Genomic DNA, 26672 nt, shown 5'->3' with positions numbered 1-26672 from the left:
CTTTCATGTGTTTACAATCCATTCTTGTGACATCGGTCTTATCATTACTGGTCTACTTTTCATTAATTCACAAGCCAGAGGCCCAAGACCACGAAACAAGCCAATGCTTCATCTAAATGTGGCAAATGCTGGGACCCACATCTACTGAGTGGGTACCCACTGGGAAATGATACCCCCATCCCACATCACTCTGACCCCAAATCTCACCACCTGAGATGACATTGTCTCAGATGACATGGGCCAAACCTAAGGCCTCTCTATTGGAAACGACTTCACCCCTGCATCAAAGATGGCTACACCCAGGCACTAAAACCTCCAGCAACACCTAGAAATTGCATCTCCTAGAGCACAAACTAGACACAAGACATTTATTGCTTTCCTTTCTTTGATATTAGGGATGCTATTATCTTCTGAGCTTGCTATCCACTTGGCCCTTGGTCCTGGTATATTCTTTGCTCTCTACTAAAGTGTACATGCCTATGCTCCTGTGCCCGATGGGAAATTTGGTAGAGATTACTACTACATATGCAATTTCCTAAAATTAAGAGAAATTATTGCTTCCCCTAGGAGGTACCTGCCTCATATCATTCAAACAAGTCCCCCACTCTTTGATGTATTTCCTACCATACTCCTTCAGTTTTTTACCATAATCTACAACCATGACCACACAACCATTCCTTCCCTTTGGTTAAGCACAACAACACATTCTCATGGGTACATTACACTCTAATAATGGCAACTGTGGGTTCTGTTAAGCCCCAAACCCCAGGCACAGCACTTTATTTTAAAAGATTATTTTTATTTATTTATTTATTTATTTATTTATTTATTTATGTACTGACACCCCCCCCCCAATATATTTTCCCTAATGAAACCATACGCCAGTGTGCAATGGTTACACTGAGGATTTCCACAGTTCTTCATCCACTGGTTCCAAACCTTCCTCAGATGCCTCATAGGACTTTTCCTTGTTGTCACCCTTATCAATAAATTTGTCTATGTGGCTAAGTCAAGCAATATCACTGACCCTTAATATCTCCACAACCCAGATGACAAGCGGTACCCATCCTAGTTAGTATTGTTAATGATGTTGAGGCATCACAAAATAGATTGTGTTGTAAACTGATAAAACTTCAAATTTTTCTGATGCCTCATCATCCCTACAAATAGACTATGAGCACCCCACCGGATGACCAGTTGTACATACAGTATGATCACTGGTCACTGCCACACGTTCCTCCTCTTGCCCTCCCTTGACTGTGACCTAGGGACATTCAATCACATCAATAAAGTCCCTTCATGCCTTTTGCTTCTGTATCCCCCCATTTCCTTCAGTAAAGACACTTGCCTAGGGGTCCTCACTCTCTTTCTGGGCTCCCCACATACTTGCTTGAGCCCTATCCCTGGGCACACTTCCAATATGGCTCCTTGAGTGGGGTATGGGGTCTCCCTTGTCTAGGATATGTGAATATAACAAACCCTTTATTGCATATGCCTCCGTGAGTGTAATTTCTGCATCCCTGTTTGAGTAATTCTTAAAGTTCCCACAAGGGAACTCATTCCCCCATTTACAACATGCACACGCACACGCACAATGAATCATTCACCTGTCATGAGATAATAGGTGTATACTCAGAAGTTATGAACTGAGCACGTTCTTACATGTCTTACGTGTAAGAAGATGAAAACACTGAGTTCAATGTATTTACTTAGGAAGAAGACTCCAGATGCAGCAATAGAAGTCAAGACAGAGGTTAATATCAGGCACCCCTGGGACAGGAAGGTGAGAAAGATTGAACATTTCAGGAACCCTCAGAAAATATGCCTCTTATCCATAATTATCAGGGCTCATATTATAACCTCAGGAGAAGCAAGATAGTTAAATTTCCACATGGTATTTATTAGGTTTTCTTTTTTAATTCCAGTATAATTAACATACAGTATTATATTAGTTTCAGGTATATTAGGTTTTCTAATAAATATTCTATTTCTGTGTTTTGCCAAAAAAGAAAATCTATTTACCAAATTACATCATTTCCTTGGGAGGGACAGTGGCCATCATGGTCACAGGGCACATACGGAAAGGGGGCATTTTACCCTCACGGTAAAGGTTCGGGCCTCCAGGAGGTCAGCCCCTTGTTGGGAAGTGACTCGTGTCATCTGTAACTGCACTGACCTTGCCTGTACAGGGACTTGAGGTTGTCTCCGAAGAAAGTTTGTGAAGTGTTTCAATTGCTATACCCTGTTAATCAGTACTAATTTGTCCAGAGAGAGTGGAGGCGGGAGCAGCGAGGGCAAGCATAACCACAAGGCCTGAAAGGGCCAGATGGAGACGACAGGGGAGGTGAGGGCAGTGAGGTCTGGGCAGGGGGGATGGACGCTGAGAACAAGGTAGGGCTGCGTTTGCGGCCAACTTGAGGGTCGCATCTCCCAACTAGGGTTACCTTTTGTTTCCGGGAACCACATACAGTAACAGGTTTGAAGAGAAGAACGAGGGGGAGAGGAGAAGGAATTGCCAGTGTTCGAGAGGAACCAGGAGGAAGTGGAGAAACCTTTAGGCACTGTTCACTCAACTCTGTGAAGCACCCAACAGGTCGCCCATTCTTCTCAGTGTGTGAGAAAGACCACAGAAGGAAACCAGAAACCGCGCGGGGGTGGGGACAGGACGAGCTATTCAGTAGGGTGGTAAGGGGAGGCCTCATTGATATGAGCGAAGACTTGAAAAGAGAGGAGGGGGTGCTCCGGTGGGCAGCTGAGGAGGTGTGATCAAAGCAGAGGCACCGGGCGCTAGTGCGTTCGGCGGAACCGGCAGCCCGTGCCCACGGGGCCGGGAGCGCGGAAGGAGCTGGTCGGGGAAGCGGTCACAGGGAAACACGGGGCCAGGTCCCGCGAGGCTCTCCAGGCCTCTGTAAGCATTTTGCCTTTTCTCAGAAAAACTGAGAAACGCTGCCGGGTTTTAACCAAAAGACTGACATGCTCTGCCTCATACGTTGACTAGTAATGTCGACTGAGGAGTTGAGAGAGTTGGCCATTTTTTTTTCTCTCTGCACTTCAATTAGTTGTATGGGAGGGGTCGAAGGAGAGGAAGAGATTTTTAGGTCTTTTCCTTTAGTAACCCAGAGTGGTTTCCTGCACCCTGTCATTCCATTCTCTCTCTCATTGCAGGCCGCCTACTGCCAATAGGCTTCTACCTACAACTCCTGTGGCAGTAGTGTTAGCACAGCCGGCAAACGTTTATGGTCACTTCCCAGCCTTCTAGTATCTTCTACAGCCACTCTAGTATTTTTGATGCTTTAGGCTCTTTTCTTGAAATCAATCCCATACTCTCCCATTTTTCCTTTTTCCCCTTATCAACAACTCATTTTCTGGTTCTTTTGTAAGATGTTATTTCTGTTATTCACATCATGAATAAGGATGCTTCTCTGAGGTCCAAAGAATGGTTAATATTAATGATAAATTTGGAACAAACTTTATCATGGAAGGACATAGTCCACTCAGACTCTCTCCTCGGTCCGCAGCATCTCCTGACCTACATCTCACTATTCATTGCCCCCCTCTGGGGACAGATTGTCAGTCTCCACAGATCACAGGAAAGTTTCTCTCACTAATGTCTTTCCCTTCTCGGGAGGGCGTTAACCACTATGAATTGTCCCTGCTAATTGACAGGACAAAAAGCTTTCCAGAGTTATTCTCAACTTCCCAGACAGGCAGTGCCGTCACTGCACCAGGTGATTGGATAACGTGAGGTGACATCAGAGAATTTCAAATTATGCCTCAGGGATTTACTGATTCCCCACCACCCATCCTCTGATTGTTGTGACTGTCACCACAGACCACAGGTCCAGCCTCCTTAAAAAAAAAAAAAAAAAAAAAGGCAACACTGTGTATGACTCTCTGTATACCAGTCTGAGACGGAGGCTCAGAAGAAAAGGTCTCTGCATTGGAGTAACAACGTGTAATGTCTGCAAAGTAACTCTGCTTATCAGGGTGGGTACTGGTATTGACACACGCTTCCACACATAGAGATAGGACATTTTCTAAGGCATGAACCACACTTCTGAACACAGCGGCAGCTAAGAAATCCTACGTCCGTCTCTGACTCCTATTTCAGTTGGTGTGATCATCAGTGTCACTGGTTGGCAAGGAGGGCATCTAGTTACTAGATGGTAATTCTGTAGTTAGAATTTCAGACTCCGCTTTAAGGATCAGCAGGAGTCATACTATTGTTACCTCCATGTGTGTGATGAGGGATACGACACTTGGTAAGTTCTCTGATCACAGGCACCCGCTATGTACTTGAGTGACAGTCGTCAAAATGTAGACATTTACTGCTCTTTGTTTGAACCCTGGATGTGATTAAAGGATCATCACACAGTGATGGACAATACCTGTGGTCCTTAAAAGAACTTCTCTTGGAGAAGGGAAAGCAGTCTGAAAAGGAAATTACACAATTAGCCCTAGCATACCCTAGCGGATGAAGTTCGAGGCCAAAGCTCGAACTTAGGTTTTCCATTATTGTCTGCCGGACCCTCCACATGCTGGTAAATAGTATGTTCCTTTGTGTATTACAGACGCAAGGGAAAGTCAATCACAGAGAACAGACCTGGTGTGCTGGTCTGACACTTATTAACAGAAACATATACGTATTGTATTTAGTGTTCTTTTTTCCCACTGATGTGTTGCGTTTGGGCCTGATGGTCTGGGCTAGCGGCTCTGTGGTGTTCATCTTGTACAGACGTATGCAGGACGTTCTCCACATTCACAGCAAACACCTGTCCCCCAAATGCTCTGCTGAGACCAAAGTCACCCAGAGCATCCTCATCCAGGTAAGCACATTTGTCTCCATTACCTCGCTGTCTTCATCCCTCTGCCTTTTGGTTGGCTCACTCTGCTGAACCCAGTTGTGGCTGGTGAGTCTCAGTGCACTGACTGCTGTATGCCCCCCACCCTCGGTCGTCTCATGCTCCTTTCTCTTTAGGCTCCACTTTGCCCAGTGTGCAAAAGAAACTATTTCCATACACTGGTCAGGTCACTACAAATATTAGAATGTAGGTCTCTGAATATTGTCCATTTATAAATTCATCTTTCCTCCCATATATTTAAGCACTTTATGGACAAGTCGGATTGAGAACAGAGTCAGGAACAAGACAGGGTGAGCCTGACCCTTTTTTTTTTTTTCCTGTTTATTTATTTGAGAGAGTGCTCATGCATGAGAGGAGGAGGGGCAGAGGGAGAGGGAGACAGAGAATCCCAAGCAGGCTCTGTGCTGTCAGCGCAGAGCCTGACGCAGGGCTCCATCTCAAGAACCGTGAGATCATGACCTGAACAGAAATCAACAGTCGGGATGCTTAACTGACAAAACCCCCCAGGTGCCCCATAAAATTATTTGTAATTTAGCCAACAGCTAGGCACAAAAAAGGGAGGTATTCTCACTTCTACTTTGCAGTTCACATCCCATAACAGAATAGAAGTGGGTATTTTTCTCACAAAAACAAACAAACCTCTCTTTCTTATAAGTCCTGCTAAATTTCCTGTCTCTGCCCTTCTCTCCTTTTAGAATCATTTGAAACATCATGGTCACTAAATATATTCTCAGCTTTATTTGATTAAATACACAAACTCCTAAAAACATGAGATCCCATTCTCCCCTCTCATTCTTGCATGGGCTAGTAAAGACTTTAGGAATACATTTACGATAAAGCTTCTCCCCCCCACCCCTCCTGCAGTTTCACTAGGAGAAGACTTAAGTCACCTGGGTCTCAAGTTGTTGCCACTGAGTCCAGAAGTGTTTGGTGCCACTTGGATGCCCTCAAATAAATTCCAAACACAACTGCAGAAGTAAGCTAGCTGTTTGATGATACCTTCAGAACAGTCATGGGGCATCACACAATATTTGAACAGAAGAGTGGAATTTCAAAGTTGGGTTTGCTCGTGGTTGCAATCCAGTCAGAAACTCCATATATGCATCCCTGCAATGTTCCCTGTGCTCCAGTGGGATTGGGATGGCTGGAAGGGTGCTTCCAGGTGCTGAGCTAGGTGGGACTGGGCAATTTGTGAAGTGTGCATGAGAAACAGCTTTCATGAGGGTGACTGATGTCAGAGCTCTGGTACATGGGATCACAAACTCTAGTAAAGATAGTGATGCTACTGTAACCCCCTTAAGGAGGCTGTGGCTGTGCTGATTCTCATGTGTCTCAATTCTTCTGCAACTTTTCTTTCTGAACCTATTCTCTCCTCCTTAATGCTCCTCACCTAAGCTCTCTCAGAATCAGTCCTCAGAAAAGAAGCCTTTAGTAGGAGGGTTTCCTCTGTATACTTCATTCCTTCTAAGAATCACACGGGATGTGTCCATTTTACATCCATCTTCTGCTCTGTGTTGACTGCTGAGGTCTTTTGCTGTTGTGGACGGTCATCTGTTTGTTCAGTCTGTTTCCTCATCTGTCCACCTCTGGTCTTTTGTTCATATTCTCCATCCTGGAATCAGGATATTTCACTTGACCTTTACTCTTCCTCCTTTAAAGTCTTGTTGGTCTCTGTATTTGAATCTTCTTTTGATAACCGTGTTATCAATCACTAGAATCTCACTTTTATTATTTATTCAGTTGACTGAAGACGTCACTGAATCAGTATGTATGTGTCAATAGTACTCTCCGTGGTGTGTAGCATTCCTATTTTTCTTCCACTCTTTTATTCTGTAAGAGTCAGACCATTTTCATGAGCTCTTTCTTCTGTGAGACTCACTCTTGGCCAGCATGGTTTTCTCCCCTTTTTCTCTCTTCTCTCCACTGGCTGCAGTTCTGGCTGCTTCACCTAATGTCCTTCTCCCAAAATCATTTCATATAACCTTGATTTTTCAGAGTCTCTGTGAAGCTTGTATAGAACGGTTGGACTCAAGTCGTCTCGGGTCCTGTGGACACCATGCTTTCATGGCATCTCAGGATGAAAAGGAGATGTTACAAAACATGATTAAAAGTAGGAAAATAATAGAAATTTAGAACAGGAGTGTCTTTTCTTTGGCCTCATTTCATTTAGTCTGGTCCTCAATGATGTCCCTTCTGGACTATTATTTAGATGGCTTTATGGTACTCTTTCTGTACCTTTGAAAAAAAAATTTTTAACATTTACTTATTTTTGAGAGAGACAGAACGTAAGTGGGAGAGGGGCAGAGAGATGGAGACACAGAATTTGAAGCAGGCTCTAGGCTCTGAGCTGTCAGCACAGAGCCCGACAAGGGGCTTGAACTCACGAACCACAAGATCATGACCTGAGCCCAAGATGGACGCTTAACGGACTGAGCCACCCAGGCGCCCCATAACCATTAATTTGCAAAAAGGCAGTTCCATGAAAGACAAAGGTTGAAGTGCTCCAAATTGAAAGAGGCTGAGATACATAACAAAATCTATGACTCTAGAATGGATCATGGATCAGAAAAGATTACAACGAAAATATCTCTAGCAATTGGTAAAAATGGAAGTGTTTATTCGATACCATTTATCGATGTTAAATTTCCTAAACTTGATAGCAACACGGTTGCTATGATGCTTAGATGATAAACATAAAAGTATTGTGGGGTGCTAGATGGGAGTGAGCATGTTACTAATGTGTAAACACTAGGTGATGGGTGTTCAAGGGCGTATTGGTGTTCACTGAAGTATTATTATGACATTTCTAGACATCTGAAACTTTTCTAGAAGAAAATATAAGAACAGGGGTGCCTTGGTGGCTCAGTTGGTTAAGTGTCCAACTCTTGATTTCAGCTCAGGTAATGATCTCACAGTTCATGAGATCAAGCCTCACATTGGGCTCTGACAGCATGGAGCCTGCTTGGGAATCGCTCTCTCAAAATAAATAAACATTAAGAAGTATATAAGAACAATGTTTCCTGCAAGAAAGTATTAAAATGCTTTAATCTTCTGCTTCTATTATCACTAGTTTCTTCAAGTATCTCAGTTTACTCCTCACGATACTCTGGTATAAGTTCGATATGTTCCCTTATCTCTATGTAGGAATAAAGGAGTTTTTAGATTGGCGGGGAGGTGGGAAGGGGTAGGGGTACATTTAGTAGGACCCAAGAATCTGTTCTGCCTTAATGGACATAAATATAATATCCTGTCATAATAACAAACCACAGAAAGTACATGATTAGCCCTCGTTACATGTCTTGACTATTCTTGGCCATATGCTTATTTTTAATACTAGTTTCCAAGTAAGCTTTTCAACTCCCCTGGGGAAAAAAAAAATTTAAGAATTTTAACTGTAATTTCATTAACTCTATAGAGATTATTAAAATACCTATTGACAGTAGTTCTGTGCTAGGTATAAAAGCATAATGTATAAGCGATGACACGAGAGGTCAATGCCACCGAAAGAAAACGTTCATGTCCCTCACAACTCACTTAGAAGTGGGAGGCAGGGCATGCATTCACAGAAGGAACACCAGATTTGAGTCATAAAACAGAAGTAGGAGCACAGGGAGAGCCTAGGCCAGAAGACTCTACGGGGGGTTTCTGAAAAAAACATAAGGCACGGCAGGGTGAACACCTTAGGAATGACTAGTCTGCACAATTTTGGCGGGTTCTGAATCATAAGGGTGGTCTTTGAGTTGCCAGGCGGACTGGCCCTGGGATGACTGAGGCTGAGGAACATGGCCTCCTGGTGTTCACATACAAACAGAGGAGCCTGTGGGGTGGTGTTTCGATGACCCAAAACGCAATGGGCAACTGGGCGTGGAGGGTCACAAGCTCAGGGTCTATGTAAGCCTCCACTTCCAGAACGGCCCGGCACATAGTCACTTGAGGCTTCCCCCACCACCCCCGCTGTGGTTTTAATGGTGTACGGCACAAGGTGGAGAGGGGGTTTCTTGTGTCAGAAGCCCTCGAACAACTAATGCCCATCCAAAGTATTAGACCCCAGGAGGCACGAGGCTGCCAAAGCCTCTAAGGAAACGAGTTTACGAGGGCGGCAGCAGGAATGCCTACTGATCTGAATTTGGAAGTGAGATCTGTAACGAGGAGTATGTCAGCACTAGAACCCAAAGGACTAAACAATGCTGGACTTCCATGTCCTCAATAAGTGTGTCAAGTGAGTCTCCTTGGAGGAGGACAGCATCAATGTAGTGTCACACCTGTGCTTTTGGAGAAAGGTGGATGTGTGTGCAGACTGATGGCAAAGCTGTCATTGTAGCCCGTGTGTGAACTGGGAAAAGAGTCTAGTGTCCCCGTTGCAAGTGGAAACAAACTGCGTTTGAGAGGCGGTTAAAATAGGCTGAAATAAACAGAACACGTCAGCCAAATCTACAAGCACAAAATACTGATCAGTTACCGATGAACAGAATCAGTAATTTTAATAATATTGGGCATGGGGCCTTCATGGATGGGACCACAGCATCCCGGCCGTAGAAATTCATCACGAGGAACCCAGTTATTTCCAGAATCCAGAAAAAGCAAAATTGGGCTGTCAAGTGGTAGAACAATGGGGAAACCACCCCCTTATCAACTAGTCTTCACACAGTAAGTTTTAACCCTTGAAGGTCTTATTTTAACTTACATTGGGCCATGTTAATATTCCAAATAGGCATTATGGTGTCTCCTTTCATCAAGTCAATTTGGAACTGTTAAAGGCTTTAATTCATTATTTTGTCAGAGCATCCATATCCGATTTTAAAGCAATGGGTCCTATGACTATGGGAAATTGAGGCAAGGCTACCAAGGCATACTCGCTTTTCCTCCAATTTTATGTTTATTTACTTTTTGTTTGTTTATTTACTTTCTAAGGCGACAAAGGGCACAACGTTTAAATTTGGTGGGATCCTCAGATGTAACCAGAATATTCTTAAATAACAGTATCAATTAAATCCATGGAGTTGTCATTTGGTACATTTTAGCAAATGTTAAAGTACCTTTAGAACCTAGGTTTTATGGGGCACCTGGGTGGCTCAGTGGGTTAAACGTCCAACTTCGGCTCAGGTCATGATCTCACGGTTCGTGGGTTTGAGCCCCGTGTCAGGCTCTGTGCTGACAGCTTAGAGCCTGAAGCCTGCTTCAGATTCTGTGTCTCCCTCTCTCTCTGCCCTTCCCCTGTTCACACTCTTTTTGTCTCTCTCAAAAATAAAAAGCATAAAAAAAAAAAAAAATCTAGGTTTTATAGGCACAAAACCCAATCAGTCTCTTTTTTTACCTTTTTGTTACAGAAATTTGTTAGTGTATAAATTCTGGATTTTTAATTTTTTTTGAGGTTTTTAATTCTTAAATGGGGTCACAATGCAGCACTTTGCTGTAACATATATGAACACACAACTTATTATATATGAATGTTAGAGTATTAAACGTATGTATACATTATTACTCTCTTTCCCTGTTATCTCAGGGTGTGTTTCTTAAACAAGTCACTGAGGGCTGGCACCGTTTGCTACTAGTCCTGGCATCTGCTCAGCACGTAGGGTTGAGTCCCTCGAACTCGGGCTTGCAGCTGCCTCAAGAGCAATCTTTACTCCTCTTTCCTTTGTCTCTACCTCTGATTCACGCTTTGAGTTGCCTGAAGGTGACTTCTTTACTTTGTGTCTCGGGCTTACAAGAAAAAAGGGGGCATGGGGGTAAGCTAAGGGGCCTGGTGCTCCCAAGCCAACTCTCCCCTGGACAGCTCATCTCCCCATTTTCTTTTTAAGTAGGCTTCACACCCAGCACAGAACAAACACAATGCGGGGCTTGACCTCACAACCCTGAGATCAAGCAAGCCCTGAGCTGAGAACAAGAGTCAGATGCTTAACGGACTGAGCCATCCTGTGCCCCCTCATTTTTTTTTCCTTAGGCAAAATCTTTTAGAATGACTTTGTCTCTAGGCAGCTGTCTATACTCCCCACCCCATTTCCCCTTTTGTCTCCTGTATGTCCCCCAGTGTTTTCCTTTTTTCCCTTTTGGGTGTCTATCGGCCCAGCTCCTGGTGGTCCCAGTCGCCCTCAGAGGGGCCGGGGGTCTACATGCAAAAGAGCAATGTGGGCAGCATCCTGACTCGGGGACCTCTGGCTTACGGAGACTCCTAGCTCGTTACCAGGCAGCGGCACCTACAAGGGCCCCAGTAGTGACAGGGACATCTGTCGTCTCTAACGAGCAGAGAAGCCTCAAGTGCTTAAGGGGGAGTGCTGGTTTTTCTTTTTACCTTTTGAAAATTTAACAGGAGTCACAAGTGTCCAAGGATGGGATCCCTTATATCCTACTTGGTTGGGGGACGGATCGTGACAACAGTAAAGCAAGCAACAAGGGATGTGCCTTTGAAACATTTACCTCTGGCTTCCCATGAGGAGGGCAGCCCTCGGTGCTAGGGAGCCCCAGCAGACCCCTGCAAATCCCAGGGACCCACGCCTGGTTGAAAGCAGATCTATAGCTCATGGGGACCAATACCCAGACTCCCCCCGCAAGGAATGCCCTTGAGAAGGGCAAGCCCAGGAGCCCTCTGCAGACCTCAGCACTGGTGGGCAGGCTGACCAGACTCAACCCCAACACAGCCCCACTGGAGGAAGCCTGTCCTCGCTTCCTTGTGGGAGCCTTTGCCAGACACCCAAATACCCCAGGTCACTGCCAGGAACTCAGGGTCAAATGAGGTTTGGCCCAGCAGACCATGATGTTCAAGGTAAGGCGCCAACCTAGGGAACTACAGCCACCGCCAACCTGGACCCAGCACCTAGGACACGAGCGGACCCCAGAGCCGTGCGCCTCCAAGGTTCTCTTACGGTTCAGGTTGGAACATCACGGCAGGCACAGAAAGCAGCAGTGGCGGCGGCTAGCTGAGCCCTCCCGAGGGAAGCATCTGCAGCCTGGGATGTCCGGGCGGGCAGCCACGGCCCTCACTGCACCTGTTCCGTGTACAAAGGTGCCCGAGTAGTGACAGAGGTCAGCACCACTGAAGGAAGAGCCAGGCAGAGCCACGGAAGGAAGACCAGGTTTGGGTCAAGAAGCACGAGCCAGTGGAGAACTTGGGCCAGAAGACTTTCCCGGGGTTTCTGAGAAGGCGAGGCAAGGCCAGGGGAGCAGGTTAGGACTGGCTGGCTGGAGTTACCTCAGCAGGCTTCAGGCCCAGGGATGGTCCCTACTTGCCTGGCACCTGGTCCTGGAGTGACCCAGGCGGAGGAATACTGCCTGGTGGGGTGCGTGGGCCACACGGAGGAGGTGTGGCTCTAGATTGGTCCATTTGCACAGCAGAGACACGCTCCCGGCTGGGCCCTCTGGTATCACCAAGAATTGGCCAGCCCCAGCCAAAAGGTTATTTAAGACATAAAAATATCAAAATGTACAGAAAATAATGATTAATACAACAGCGTCACTCCTCTTGGATAAACTTTATCACCGAAATTCATTCCTTTAGCCTTCACAGTGATGCTGAGTATGCATATCTCCAGAGAAACTTGGAAAATTCGGGTACAGAATGCTATCTGAGGGGAAGGAGAACAGTCCGCTTTAGTGAAATGCTCCTACACATTCCACTGCAAACCACACACGCAAAAGACCACAAAACATGCACACAGAAACACGAGCTACAGGGACACTTAGTGCCCGCTGGGAAGCTGTGAGTACAAGTCTCCACGCCCTTCACAGGGAGCAAAGCTCGAGTGGACATTGTCAAGTTCAGTGTGTTTGGTCAGCAAAGAGGGAGGACAATCCACCCAGCCTGCAGAGGGAACATGAGGAGACATCAAAGGTCCGCCGAATGCTGTGGCCCAAGCGGCAGGAAGGGACACTCTAGGATCCCAATGCTGGCCACCTCTCGTGGCCCCAGCAGGTGAGGGGTCCTCCTTCCTGGTGGAGGAAAAGTTCTCTCTCAAAATCAAAGAAGCCTAACAAGCCCTGGGCTTCTCTCCCCCTCTCTCCCCTTTTACAAGGATTCAAGAAACATTAGAATGGCTAACGTTGTTAAAAAGACTAATTATACCAAATATTGATGAGGTTGTAGGGAAAAGACACACTACTGGTGGGGGTGTGAAATTACATACCCGCTTTAGAACACAGTCGGCAGCTTCCTAAAAAAAAAACCCCAAATATCCAACTACCCTCTGACTTAGGCACGATACTCCTAGGTATGAACTCAAAAGAAATGAGACATATTTCCATGAAGACTTCACATAAATGTCTGTGGCAGCTTTATCTTAAGAGCCAGGGACTGAAAACAATCCAAATGCTAATGAACAGACGAATGCACAAATGGCGTGATATCCGCAGAGTACAAAATATCAACCTATACACTACACGACTCAAAAGAAAAGCAATACCGAGGCGCCTGGGCGGCTCAGTCGATTGAGCGTCCAACTTCGGCTCATGGCATGATCTCGCAGTTCGTGGGTTCGAGCCCCGCGTCGGGCTCTGTGCTGACAGCTGAGCCTGGAGCCTGCTTCAGATTGTGTCTCCCTCTCTCTCTGCCCCTCGCCCACTCACACTCTCTCTCCCTCTCGAAAATAAACATTAAAAATTTTTTTAAAAGAAAAGCAAAATCTGACTATCCTTGACACAGCAAAGATAAACATCAAAAAACAATTGTGCCGTATAAAAGAAACCACCTAAGAAAGGACTCGATTTATATGAAATTCTGAAAAAGGTAAACTCCTCTATACTGAATAAAATAAGCACATTTACCCAGACGCCAAGTATTGTCCACTCCCCAACATTTCCAAAAACATTTCCAACAGTCCTAAAGAATCCTGACCATCAAAGCCAGAGGACAGCTGCCACCAAGTAGGCAGGTCACCTACTGTGAGTGAGCTCAGCTTTGTGAGGCACTCCCTGCAGCGGGCACATTTTGCTTACTTTGTTGAGCAGCAGATATGGGGAGAAAAAACTGAGTGAGACATCCCAGGGCCTGGAACAGGACAGGCACGTGGTCAGTATTTAGGACATGTTAGCTCTGGCTGTTATTTTATTTTGTTTTGTGTTTACTAATTTATCTCTTTAAAGTGACACATATTTTATTTTTCCTAAATTATTATATTCTTTCCAGAGCTCTGGTAAATGGGAAAAAATTTTCCTTGCCATAAAGAATAAGTTGCCATGAAAACACAACAATAAAATCAAAATAATGCTACTACGTCCCAGCAAGCTCATGGGGCCTCCTCGGGACTGCTCCTGGCTTGCAGAAAGAGAAATTAGTAATGTGTAGAGGGGTACGCAGACTCAGCACTAAACCCAGACTTTCTCCTGAGGCCAATCGGGGGAACGAGAACGGAGAGGGCTGGCTGCAGGAGTGCCCACCCATGCCACGTGAAGACATGTCTGTGTGCCCTCTAAAAGCACCCCCCATACCTGTGGAGGACTGTGGCCCGGGCCTTAAGGAAACAGGGATGACTGTACAGGCACCTGCTGTGCCCCATCAGCGCACTGTCAGACCTGCAGTGACAGAGGAGGGAGCTGTTCCTTCCAAACCGGGCTGCCGACTTCGGCTCAGGTCACGATCTCGCGGTCCGTGAGTTCGAGCCCTGCGTCGGGCTCTGTGCTGACCGCTCAGAGCCTGGAGCCTGTTTCAGATTCTGTGTCTCCCTCTCTCTCTGACCCCTCCCCCGTTCATGCTCTCTCTCTGTCTCAAAAATAAATAAACGTTAAAAAAAAAAAATTAAAAAAAAAAAAAGAGTCCAACTTCAGCTCAGGTCATGATGTCACGGTTTGTGAGTTTGAGCCCCATGTGGGGCTCTGTGCTGACAGCTCGGAGCCTGGAGCCTGCTTCGGATTCTGTGTCTCTCTCTCTGTCCCTCCCCTGCCCACAGTCTGCCCCTCTCTCTCTCGGAAATAAACAAACATTAAAAACAAACAAAACAAAAAACCCCACCATGATGTCTGGGTTTAGTGGGTAAAATAACTCACTGATATACATGAAGGGAGATGAAACAAGAATGACCCTAAATAATGATGGAAGACTAAGGGTCCATAATCTTTTCCATTCTGTGTATATTTGAAAGTAGCCATTAAAAAGGGTTGAAGGGGCGCCTGGGTGGCGCAGTCGGTTAAGCGTCCGACTTCAGCCAGGTCACGATCTCGCGGTCCGTGAGTTCGAGCCCCGCGTCACGCTCTGGGCTGATGGCTCGGAGCCTGGAGCCTGTTTCCGATTCTGTGTCTCCCTCTCTCTCTGCCCCTCCCCCGTTCATGCTCTGTCTCTCTCTGTCCCAAAAATAAATAAACATTGAAAAAAAAAATTAAAAAATAAATAAATAAATAAAAAGGGTTGAATATGTCCTTGTATTAGTAATTCTATGTTGGGAAGATTATCTTTAATTAATTTATTTTATTTTAGAGAGAGAGGGAGAGAGAAAGAGCATGCACATGTGAGTTGGGGAGAGGGGCGGGGGGGCGGTGTGGAGAGAGAGAATCTTAAGCAGGCTTCAAGCTCAGCACAGAGCCCAATGAGGGGCTCGATCCCATGACCCTGGGATCACGACCTGAGCTGAAATCAAGAGTTGGCCACTCAACCAACTGAGCCACCCAGGTACCCCTGGTTTATCTTTTTTTTTCCCTTTTTTTAGAGAGAGAAGAGGAGAATGAATTTTAAAAGCGCACAAGGAAGCTTTTGTTTTTATGAATCAAAACGTCCAAATACACATTGTAAACATGTGCATTTTAGTCAATTATACATCAGCCAAACTTGAAGTCACAAATACTCAAATAGTGTCACTCCCTGATCACTTTACTGTTTTCGTATCGCATACGGTCTGGAGGCCATCTGTGGGTACTCTATCAATAGGGTAGAAATAGAATGGCGTGCTACTGCCAACTTTTCCCAACCCCGTTTGGGGACATCGTGTCGGCAGTTTGAAATTGGTCATCGTGGGAGAACTTATACCAAGAAAGTCAGCAAATGCTAGAAACTAAGGCTTAATTTATCATATTATTGAATACAATATATGGAATGTCTACGCCTAGAAAAGTGACGGAGGGGCGCCTGGGTGGCTCAGTCAGTTAGGCGTCCCACTTCAGCCCAGGTCATGATCTTGCGGTCCGTGAGTTTGAACCTCCCACGGGGCGCTCTGCTGTCAGCCGGCTGTCAGCAGAGAGCCCGCTTCAGATCCTCTGTCCCAACTCTCTCTCTGCCCCTCCGCTGTACATGTGCATGAGCTCTCTCTCGAGAATGTATTAAAAATATAAAAATAAAATAAATATTTTAAAAAGTGATGGAAAGTATGCTAATAAATCGTATAGGTGGCCACTACCTTGTGCATATCCCCCCAAAGAGAATACCCATAAAGAAAAAATGACAGAATATTCTTCGAGTACTCAAAAACAACTATTCCATGCAGCAAAGAAGTTGCCCACATTACTGAAGAACAAAGAACATTCCAACCTAAGTCTGTTTTGTTTCATCTTATTTGTTACTAAACGGAAAATAACCAAATTTCATAAGAGAGAAAATAGTCCACAGCTAAGAAGAGGCAGTTTACTAAAAACGATAAACAGCAAACACATGAAATAATGCTCAACACCATAAATCCTTAGGGAAATACAATGAAAACAAATGAGATAACAATACTTATTTTAAAAAGGTGAAATTAAAAAGTCAATCTTACCAGGCACTGACAAGGGTGAAGGAGTTGGAAGTCTCACACGCTGCTGGTGGAAATGCAAAAAGACACAACCATTTTAGATCACTGCTTGGCAATTTTTAAAAAGGAGTTAAATATCTACCTACCCCATGACTCAGGCAGTGCACTAGGAGTCATTAAAATAGGAGAAATGAAACACATATCCATATAAAGAATTATAAACAAATGTTTACACCAGCTTTATCTGCAAAAACTCAACACTGGAAATAATCCAAATATCCATCAACAGATGAATGGATAAATGCAGCTGATGACACATCAAAGAGAAAGCTACTCAGAAATTAGAATAAATGATTCATACAGGCGCCATTTAGGATTCTCAACGCCGCATCAAGAAAACAGAAAAAAAGAGCAAACACTTTATGGTTAATCATAAAATTCTAGAAAATGCAATCAATTTTCATTTTTTTTTAAACATTTATTTATTTTTGAGACAGAGCATGAACAGGGGAGGCTCAGAGAGAGAGGGAGACACAGAATCTGAAGCAGGCTCCAGGCTCTGAGCTGTCAGCACAGAGCCCGACGCGGGGCTCGAACTCATGGACCGTGAGATCATGACCTGAGCCGAAGTCAGACGCTTAACTGACCGAGCCACGCAGGCGCCCCAAAAAATGCAATCAATTTTAAAAGAATGCAAATCAATGGTTGCCTGGAGGGCCAGAGAGAGATTACAAAAGGGAGAAAGGAAAACATGCAGGTGACAGACATGCTCATTATCACTGCTAACAGTGACGGTTTCCTAAGTGTACACAGGTCAAAACTTACCATGTTGTAATGCTTAAAATACGTTCAATTTAGTCTATGTTTATTATGCCTTAACTTAATACAGCTTTCAGAAGTGGTTCACAATAAAAATCCAAATCTCCCACCCTTCGGAACATCAGGTCTGGGAACTCTGTATTGACTCCACTGTCTCACTCATGCCTGAGGGTCAGCCTTTCCTCAGTGGCAGTTAATACTGGCCAACAGTGAAAGCCATTTCCACTAGAGTAAGGGCATTGCTAGCTGGGTCACAATAGGCATATCCCCAGAGTACAGGATCTCCCTTCTCCCCTGCCTTCTTAGGTTGACTGTACAGCAACGGCCTTGAGGTTAACAGCTCAGATTGGCTACAGGAACCCACGAAACCCCTGGTCTGCCAGTGACTTCAGCTACACAAGATAAACCCACCTGGAGATCCTGAGATTTCTGTACACTCGCAGCCTGCAGTCACCGAAACACCTGTGGGTGCACACCCGGGAGAGGCGCACTCCATGTATCCTGCGGCAGTCTCCTCCACGCTCTATTGATGGTGTTTCTGTGCCAGTTATGGGTTCCCTTGCCCCTGCAGTCTTACAGCCAGCAACACTGGCCTACTGAGCTCTGGGTATCAGGGTGCACAGCTCCTCTGCAGGACCTGGGGCTGATTTTCCTCAGCACTGCTGGGCACTGAGGTATCCCGTGAACAAGGAAAAATTCACGTTGTCTCCAAAAGCACGGGTGTTGTCACAACTGCCCCTTTCTCAGGGTGACCTCTGGCATCCAGGCAAAAACTCAGGACCACAGAGCAGTCTTTCCTAGGAGGTCCTGGCAGCAACGCAGACTATGATACAACTGGAGAGCACTACACTCTACCATCACACTGTCCCCTCTGAGGCACCCAACGTTTGCATCCCCTCACAACTTTCCACTTCAAGTTGGCAGTCCTTCAAGCTACCCTACACTGTGGACAGAGTTTCTAAGATTAAAGGTGCTTAAACAGAAAGGCCTTTATTATTGCACAAACCAGCCAAAGCTGTGCGAGTTTCCGGTTCAATGACTTGGAAGCTGGAAAACCTCATCAAGAGCACTCCCTGAGACCAGTTAGATCTCTCAAAAAGCTAGTTCTTCTGCGCAGGCCATCAGCAGAACCCAGATAGTGTTCTAGAGGCCAACAGAGGGTCAAGTCCATGTGCTAACTTGTCAAGAGAGAAGGGAATGAAGATCTCATAAGGCTCAGGATACTCTTGATTTCCTCTAGCACATGGGAGAGCAGAGGTCAGCTTTGACAAGCAGACCAAGGTGACTGACGCACACTGTGGGGACTGGTCACGTGGTAGAGCTGAAGTGGCTGCTGCCACTGAAACTGGCAGTGACATCAACCTGGCAAGGAGCTTGGACAGGTTGTACATGCTTCCCGCATAACTGAAACTTACAGGGAAATCTCCAGTCTGTAGATGTTTTCAGATCTATAAAATTCAGTTCAGGCAGATGGCTCAAGAGGCTTTCCTCCACCACAATTAAACTAAGTAAGGAAAGGGCACATTCTCTGCATCTGTTTCACTTTGTGTGAACTCTTTGGTGTTGACTGAGCTCAGTTTGCAGCTAAAGGATTTCTCATTCACTGCAGGTGAGCTCTCCTATGTCGAAGGAGGCCAGAGCTCTGGCTAAAAGATTTCCCACACTCATTGCACTCATAAGGCTTTGCTCCAGAGTGAACTGTCTGGTGTCGAACAAGGTGGGTTTTACGGCTGAAGGATTTCCCACATTCACTGCATTCATATGGCTTTTCTCCAGTGTGAACTCTTTGGTGTTGAATGAGGACAGATTTCTGGCTAAAGGATTTCCCACATTCATTGCACTCATAAGGCCTTTCTCCAGTGTGAACTCTTTGGTGTTGAATGAGGACAGATTTCTCACTAAAAGATTTCCCACATTCAGTGCAATCATAAGGCCTTACTCCAGTGTGAACTCTCCAGTGTCTCATGAGGTGGGTTTTACAACTAAATGATTTCCCACATTCAGTGCATTCATAAGGCCTTGCTCTAGCGTGAGCTCTCTTGTGGCGAAGAAGGCCAGAACTTTGGGTAAATGATTTCCCACATTCAATGCATTTGTAAGGCCTTTCGTTAGTATGAACTCTCAGGTGTTTAATAAGGATAGATTTTTGGATAAAGGACTTCCCACATTCACTGCACTCGTACGGCCTCTCTCCAGTATGAACTCTTTGGTGTTGAATGAGGTCAGATTTCTGGCTGAAAGATCTGCCACATTCTATGCACTCATAAGGCTTTGCTCCAGTGTGAACTCTCCAGTGTCGAATGAGATGGGTTTTGCGACTAAAGAACCTCCCACATTCACTACACTTGTAAGATCTTTCTTCGGTGTGAATTTTCTGGTGCTGAAAAGGTCTGTATTTACAGCGGACGTCTTTTCCACATTTGCTACATTCTTCAAGACCTTCTCCATCGTGGAATCTCTGGTGGTCAAGAGCGTGAGTGTTGCTGAAAGCTCTCCTGCATTTGATCCACTTGTGACTTATTCCGCTGGTAAAGGGCTCCCCACACTCAATGCTGCTCTGGGGCTTCTCGCTATTGGGCATATCCAGGTACTGGAGAAGGCCTGAGGGAGCTAGAAAGTCCTTTCCACCTTCCCCACTGGCAAAGGGCCTCGCTGACACGCGGAATCTGCAGCTCGTCACTAACAAGGCACTGTCCATATCCATTTTGAACATTTTCTCTCCACTGTCATGCTTTTGATACTGGTGAAGGTTTGCACCAAACCAGAAGCCTCTGGTCGCCCCACCCAAGTATGATGTCTGCCCAGAATATGCCGCTCGGAGCTCAGAAGGTTGCAAATTGTCTTTCAAGACTGGGACACAATTCTCACAGAGGTGAGTCTTCTGGATTGACAAACCTGTCTTAGAAGTCCTGACCTGTGACACTCTTTCTACAGAAACACTCTGCTCAGAAGGTACTTCCTCATTCTCTGCTCCACACCAACAATCTGAAAGCAGAGAAATGCTGATAAAGTATACTTTACCTCTGAGGAAGAGAAGGAAGTCCCATCAAAAATGTGTGTCAAAAATATACATTCAAACCAAAGACAGAATCCACGGGTATAATTTCAGAATGGGGCACCAATTTGAAGGGAGGGCTGCTTTGCAGTACTGGGCCTCTAAAGATGACAGAATGAGGGAGACCTTTTGGGACAAAGGGCACAAATAGGGGGTGCCACACAGGGAGGGGAGGCAGGATCACTAATTCACTCCTGTGCCAACAGCCTTCAGCAGGAACTTGTTGTCTGGGGACAAGTCCACGCTACTGAGAACGATGGTTCTGCCCAGGCCCAGGGAAATACCAGTGGAACTGAGTATCTGGTGTTCAAGGACAATTTAAGGATATGTGCACACGTCACAACACATTACGTACAGAACTGCAGACCACGTGGTGGAGAGGAACAAGTGATGGAGGTCAGAAAGCCGGGGACAGCCAGGAATGGAAGTCACAGATGGAATGTGACTCAGAGTCAGAAAAGCGTAGAGTATGCAGAAAAAAGGTGTAGAAATGATGTGTCCAGTGGCACCTGCACCGAAACGCTGGTGAACACAGGGCGGGTTCCTGGTATACTTTAAACACAGCCCTGATGTCAGGCCCCTTCCAGCAGCTGCCACTCACCAGGCCAGGCCTTCTCTGAGACCGCCGGGCCAAGTCCACCCTGCGAAGCAGCCAGCACCCTCCTCAGACTCCCAGTTGGAGAACTACGTACGTAGGACCTGAGTGAGGCAAGTCCTTAGGGAAAGACAGGACAGGTGAGGGGTCAGCACCAGCCCAGAGCAACTAGGAAATATCGGACCACAGAAAGGAACACTGCAATTAAAATCTCAAAGGACGGTCTTTCAAGAAAGGTCTAAGGACCACATAAGTAGGGACCATGACGATGTTTACAATTCCTGATATAGGCAATCATAAGGAAATCTTTAAAAGTTCTCATCACAAGGAAAAAATATCTGCAACTCTGTATGGTGATGAACGTTCATTACACGTAATGTAGTAAGCATTCTACAACATATACAAGTATCAAATCATTACACTGTATGCCTAAAACCAATATGTCGCATATCAATTATATCTCAATTTAAAAAAAAAAAAGGAGGAGGCAGAACCTGGGGCACAAGATGCCACGAATCTGGACACAGTCATCCCACCAGGGAGAGGGTGAGCAATGTGAGATCCATTCGGGTGACTGTGGGACTCCCAGATTCCCAGACCCTTCCCTGCACACAGTGGGGTAGCAGGTATTAGGGCGGCTTGCTGAGGGCACCGCTTGGGGCAGTGAACATAGCTTAGCACTGGCACCCACAGCACACATGCCAAGGAAGTGGGGAAGTTAGCAGAGGCCAAGGTTTAGCTCTGGGAGAGGGAGAAAGAGCAGCTCACAACACTGAGAGGAAGATGAAGGCCTTACCCAGGGATGTTGCAAGCGCAAAGGTCTCTAGCATCACGTCGTGGTACAGGAACCTCTGAGCCTCATCAAGGAGCCCCCACTCCTCCTGGGAGAAGTACACGGCCACGTCCTCGAAAGTCACACAACTCTGCCAGAGTGGGGACAGTTCATTCCATAATCAGCTTCTCCCCTAAGATTCCCAAGTTCATCCACCCACTCATCCTTCCCCTGCTCACCCACCTCCCCACGTCCCCATCTCAGAGAAGATACCAGGCCCTGGGGCATCTGATGCACACTGTCTCCTTCTGGTCCCTTTGATCACCATGTCCACCCACAGCAAAGACAGGCAGGTGGGCAGGTAGACGATACCAAAACTCTGATGTCAGGCCCCTTCCAGCAGCTGCCACTCACCAGGCCAGGCCTTCTCTGAGACCGCCCTGCCAAGTTCCCCAAGAGGGACACACTCTCTTGTTAAGCAATTCTTCAGATCAGATGTCCCAGACGTAACCAAGGGTGTGGGCTCCCATTTCTCTCTTATGTTCTCAAGGCCAGGGCCCTCGGGCCTTCACTTCCTACTCTCTCCTAGTTCTCCCTGCTCTGTACCACAGGCACCCCCCATCCTTCTTCCATGGCACAGAGTCTGGCAAATTCAAACACGTTCCAGAACTACAGCAGCACACCTCCAATGGTCCCCACTGCCAGAGGCAGCCCAGAGTCCTGCCCGTAGGTCTCCCTGCCTGACAGCTCCTCGCTTCAACCGCAGCCACACGGAACCACTTGTGGATCTCAGCACTCATGACCCTCCTCCACTCATGCTGCACTTGATCGGCTCTCTCCAACCCTCATCCAGAGCCAGTCCCAGAGCCTTTCCACCCCAGGTCCAGAGATTCTCCTACATGAGCACTTGGCCCCCGAGCTAATCCACCTGCCCGACCGAAAGTCCCCAGGCACACCAAGGTCACAACAAAGTCCTGGTGACCCCAGAGCGGTGAGTAAGCAGCAGTCCTGGCCTCACCACCATGTTGCCTCCATTACTCCCACACTCCTGCATCATCTCATGTGCACCCACCTCCCAGAAGCCTTGCTCCCATCAGGTCATCCACTCTCCCACACTGTTCCCACCACTCCTCTCTTTCACTGACCCACACACAGACACTGGTCTGCACCCCCCAACTAGGTGACCAGGCACGAGACCAGCCTCTGACCTCACTCACCCCTTCCGAGGCTACTATTAACATCGTCATGACTGGGATTACCCCTCGTCAACGTGACCCACTGTGTTATGGACCGAACGTACGCATTCTCCCAAAAGTGGTATGTTTGGAGCCCTAACCCCCAGTGTGATGGAATTTGGAGATTTGGAGGTGGGGCCTTTTGGGGTGGTGATCAGATTTTGATTAGGTCAGGAGGGTTTCTTAAGAAACCCTTCTACTTTCTTCTCTCTCACCTTCAAAATCAGAAAATCATAGGTCTACTGAAAAAACCTGATTCAGAATCCAGCCATCTCTACCCCCTCCAAGGCCACCACACTGGTCCACATCATCAGCGCTCACTGGACTACTGCAGTACCCTCCTCCCTGGTCTTCCTGCCACTTCGCTCACTCGCCCAGTCTGTTCTCTGTGCTGCAGCCGCAGGAAGCATAAGAGCTTGAACAGATCCCTCCTCTGCTCCAAAGCTCCCACTGTTCCCACCATCTCCAGAGTAGACACCCAACTTCTCAGGGGGCCATCCCAGGTCTGACTCCTGCCCCTGTGCTCTCTGTTCCCATGAGAAAGGACACTGAGCTACCCTTGTTCAGCTCAGTCTCCCCTCCAAAGGCCTGCAGACACTGGTACAATACTGGGGCAACCGTCCTCCACACCTCATTCTATTGGCTGCCAGCAACAGGAACCACTCCACAGAACCCCCAGCCTGCTCTGAGGACCCTGGGCTTAGAACCTGTTCCCAGTCCCCAGGCCTGGAAGAATGACAAATGAAGAGTGTCAGGACACCACAATCACAGAGATAAAGAGAGGAATCAGGACCAGTGAGGTTCTGGAACACCATCCACTCACTCACCTCTGCAGGGTTCATAAGTGCTTCTGTACTGATAACAGTCTGTGTGAAGAGGAAAGTTCGGAGAGGCAGGTGACCATGGCAGGGCTCCATGGGCTCCGGGCTACCCTGCACCCCTGCCCGGCCCTGGAGCCAGGTGACCTGGGATAACTACAGTCTCTCTGATCCTCAGTCCCCAGAGCTGAGTCTTACAACTATATGACCTTGGACAGGAACCAAATCCTCCCTGTGCTTCCTATTATCATCCTTCCTCCGGTCTGGTCCCTTTAGCACCTTGTAAAAACTTTTTAAAAAGGCTAATTCAGGTGAGGCCTTTCCTGTTCACAATTCTCAATGGCTCCCAGCCTCTGATGGCCACCTGCCAGTCCCCCCGTGACCCCGCCGCACACCCTCTGTTCCCCTGAGGGCAGAGGGAGGACCCCACACCCCCTAATTCCTCCCCCTCGGCGCCCCCTTCAGCCCTGCACTAGCCGGCCCCCTCCCCTGCAGCCCGCTCCCGCACCCTGTCGTGCCAGCGCTCAGACACAGGGTCCCCACACGCGAGCGCCTCCCCGGCCCGGACACCGGTACCTGGACAGCAGGGACGCGAGCAGGCGCCCCGCGCTCGGGCCTGGAGGGTCTGGGGCGGGGGGAGAGGGCCCGGGGGGCGCGCGTTTACCTGAGCCGGGTCCCTGCGCGCGGTCGCCGCCATCTGACTCTGGGCGGAGCGGACACCCGGGCCAGCGGTCCCCGTCCCGGCCCCGGCGCGGGGCAGCCCGGGCGGCGTTGAGGAGTCGCGGACGCCAGTCTGCGCGGCGGGGACAGCGCCTCCCCTCGCGCCTTCTCGGTCCCCTCAGTCTCCACCCGAACTCAGGAGTCCGTGACCCAGCACATACAGCTCAGAGCAGCCAAAACTACCGCCACGAGGAGGACGCCGGAAGTCCCGCCCCGACACGATGGGAACACACGGAATTGCCCTTCTCGTGAGCCTCTATTGGCTAAACGACGACGACGCCCGGCGCAGCGTCCTCTGGGTAGTGTAGTTCTCACAGCATGAAAAGCCCTGGCGCGGGGCGCCCCTCACCCGCAGACTAGGAGGGAGAGGTGCTGAGAGGTGGTGTCTCCGTCTCTCAAGGGCGGGGGAGGGGCCTCGCTCCTTTAAGGGGCTGCTCTTAGATTTCTGAGGAGTGTCGTGGGCAGCTGATCACCTAGGTGTTTAGAGAAGTTATTTCGGACTCCTTGAAGCTTAGTATTTTCTCGGATTCTAGAAGTATTATTTCAGATGCTCCCAGTGACTCAGTCCATTCCACAGAGTCGTGCAGACACAAAACGTGGAGCCTAATAGTTTATCTTCTGTCTTTTCAAATGCCTCTAGCCCGAAACGTTAGAGTCAGCTTTGTGAGTTTCAGTACGCTGGGTCAGGAACAAAAGAAAAAGACTCCGCACAGGGACAGGACAGAGAGGAAACAAAGTGTTAGACTGCCGTAGAGCAGGAGGACAAAGGTGAACTCTGTTGTTGGTTCCCACAGAAAATCTCTCTGCTGGCCGTATAGGTAGTGATTGTGTCCAACTCACTGAGGAACACGGGTTTGTATCCATAATATCTGTTACTACCTATCCTTAGCCACATTTAATTCCTTTTAGGAATCTGGCGAGTATTTAAAAGAAGAGACAACTGTGCTGACAGGGCGAAGCCTGCTTGGGATTCTCTCTCTCTCCCTTTCTCTGCCTCTCCCCTTCTCATGCTCTATCTCTCTCAAAATAAATAAACTTAAGAACAATAATAAAAGGAGAGCCACTTACCAAATGTCATTTTGGAAAAGGACAGTGTCTATAGTGTTCGCCAATATAGGAGCACGTGGGCAAAGAGGATACCAGACTATGAAGTAAAGGTTTGGGACACTAAGATCTCATCCATTTGACGGGAAGTTATTATCGTTCCTGCTGCTACTGCAGGGATGGTGTCTGTATGGGGAGTTGAGATGATCTCAGAAACAGTTGTGAAATGAAAATCACTGAAACCCATTAATAATGGTTATGTAGTCATTCAGGGATAGTGGCAGGATAGCGCTGGGAAAATATCAGTAAAAGGTAAAAAAAAGAAAAAAAAAGTTAATACTCCTACCAACTTCCATTAGCAAATTATGCCCGGAAAAGAAAAACATGTATATGCCAACAATGGCTATAGAGCAGCCGTGAGTTAAACACATTTTCTTACTGATCCTCACTTCATGCATAATGAAGGCTTCAGAGTGGATATTGTGAGGATCAGTCAGTTTGGACAGAGACAAAAGATGAACTCAGGCTATCAGAGAGAACGCAGAAAAGTAGGTAGCCCTAAAGCAAGTAGAAGAGGATGACATGTCTCTGGGTCCCTCAGACACCATCCACGTGCCTCTCCTTGTATTTATGTCCCAACTCAAGCAAGAAGTATTGATTTTCAAGACAGTATTTCTTTATTATTTTCATAATATGTTCTTTCTTAAATTTGACACTTATCTGGAAATCGTATTTACCACATCACCATTTGTTGCCAGGATGGTGGTTGTCATGGTGGTATCCACATACATGTAAAAATAAGTATATGAGCCTTGAAATAAAGGCCTGTGTATCTGTCATCTCATCTCTTTCTGGGAAGTTATTATCATTTCACCTCTAACTGATGTGACTGCATATCTCAATAATTAAAGATATGTATTCTCCCCGGTATTATTGAGATAAATATCAATAGCAGGTGACCAAAGGACCTTCCATTCTATGAAACAAGGTAAAATAGTGAGCAGATTGCATTCTGGGTTCCTGCCATCCTGAGGGCTTCTCCAAATGTGATATTTTAAAATTCCCATGGACAGTTAAAAATAGCAGATTTCAGGGGTGCCTGGGTGG

General features: G+C 46.9%; 1 protein-coding gene across 4 annotated transcripts in view; it reads right to left on the bottom strand.

The window, feature by feature from the left end:
• The window catches only part of LOC113592432 (zinc finger protein 530-like), a 35466-nt gene extending 10725 nt beyond the window's left edge, over positions 1 to 24741 (bottom strand). The window contains exons 1-5 of one of the 4 annotated variants that reach the window (XM_053211137.1): positions 24466 to 24741; positions 21773 to 21899; positions 17738 to 20311; positions 16532 to 16574; positions 6027 to 6933 (exon numbers count right to left, since the gene is read on the bottom strand). In XM_053211137.1, the coding sequence (XP_053067112.1) occupies positions 18927 to 20311; positions 21773 to 21899; positions 24466 to 24498 (1545 nt within the window). In that variant the 5' untranslated portion in view covers positions 24499 to 24741 and the 3' untranslated portion in view covers positions 6027 to 6933; positions 16532 to 16574; positions 17738 to 18926. Of the gene's footprint in view, positions 1 to 6026; positions 6934 to 16531; positions 16575 to 17737; positions 20312 to 21772; positions 21900 to 24465 lie in introns of those variants that run through there. The other 3 variants (XM_053211138.1, XM_053211140.1, XM_053211139.1) reach the window with 3 other exon arrangements.
• Positions 24742 to 26672: the final 1931 nt, after the last annotated feature.

This window comes from Acinonyx jubatus, chromosome E2 (assembly GCF_027475565.1).
Source record: "Acinonyx jubatus isolate Ajub_Pintada_27869175 chromosome E2, VMU_Ajub_asm_v1.0, whole genome shotgun sequence".
In the NCBI taxonomy this organism is placed as follows: Eukaryota; Metazoa; Chordata; class Mammalia; order Carnivora; family Felidae; genus Acinonyx; species Acinonyx jubatus.
Note: the sequence above shows the minus strand (reverse complement) of the source record. Positions and strands in the feature narration are given on the sequence as shown.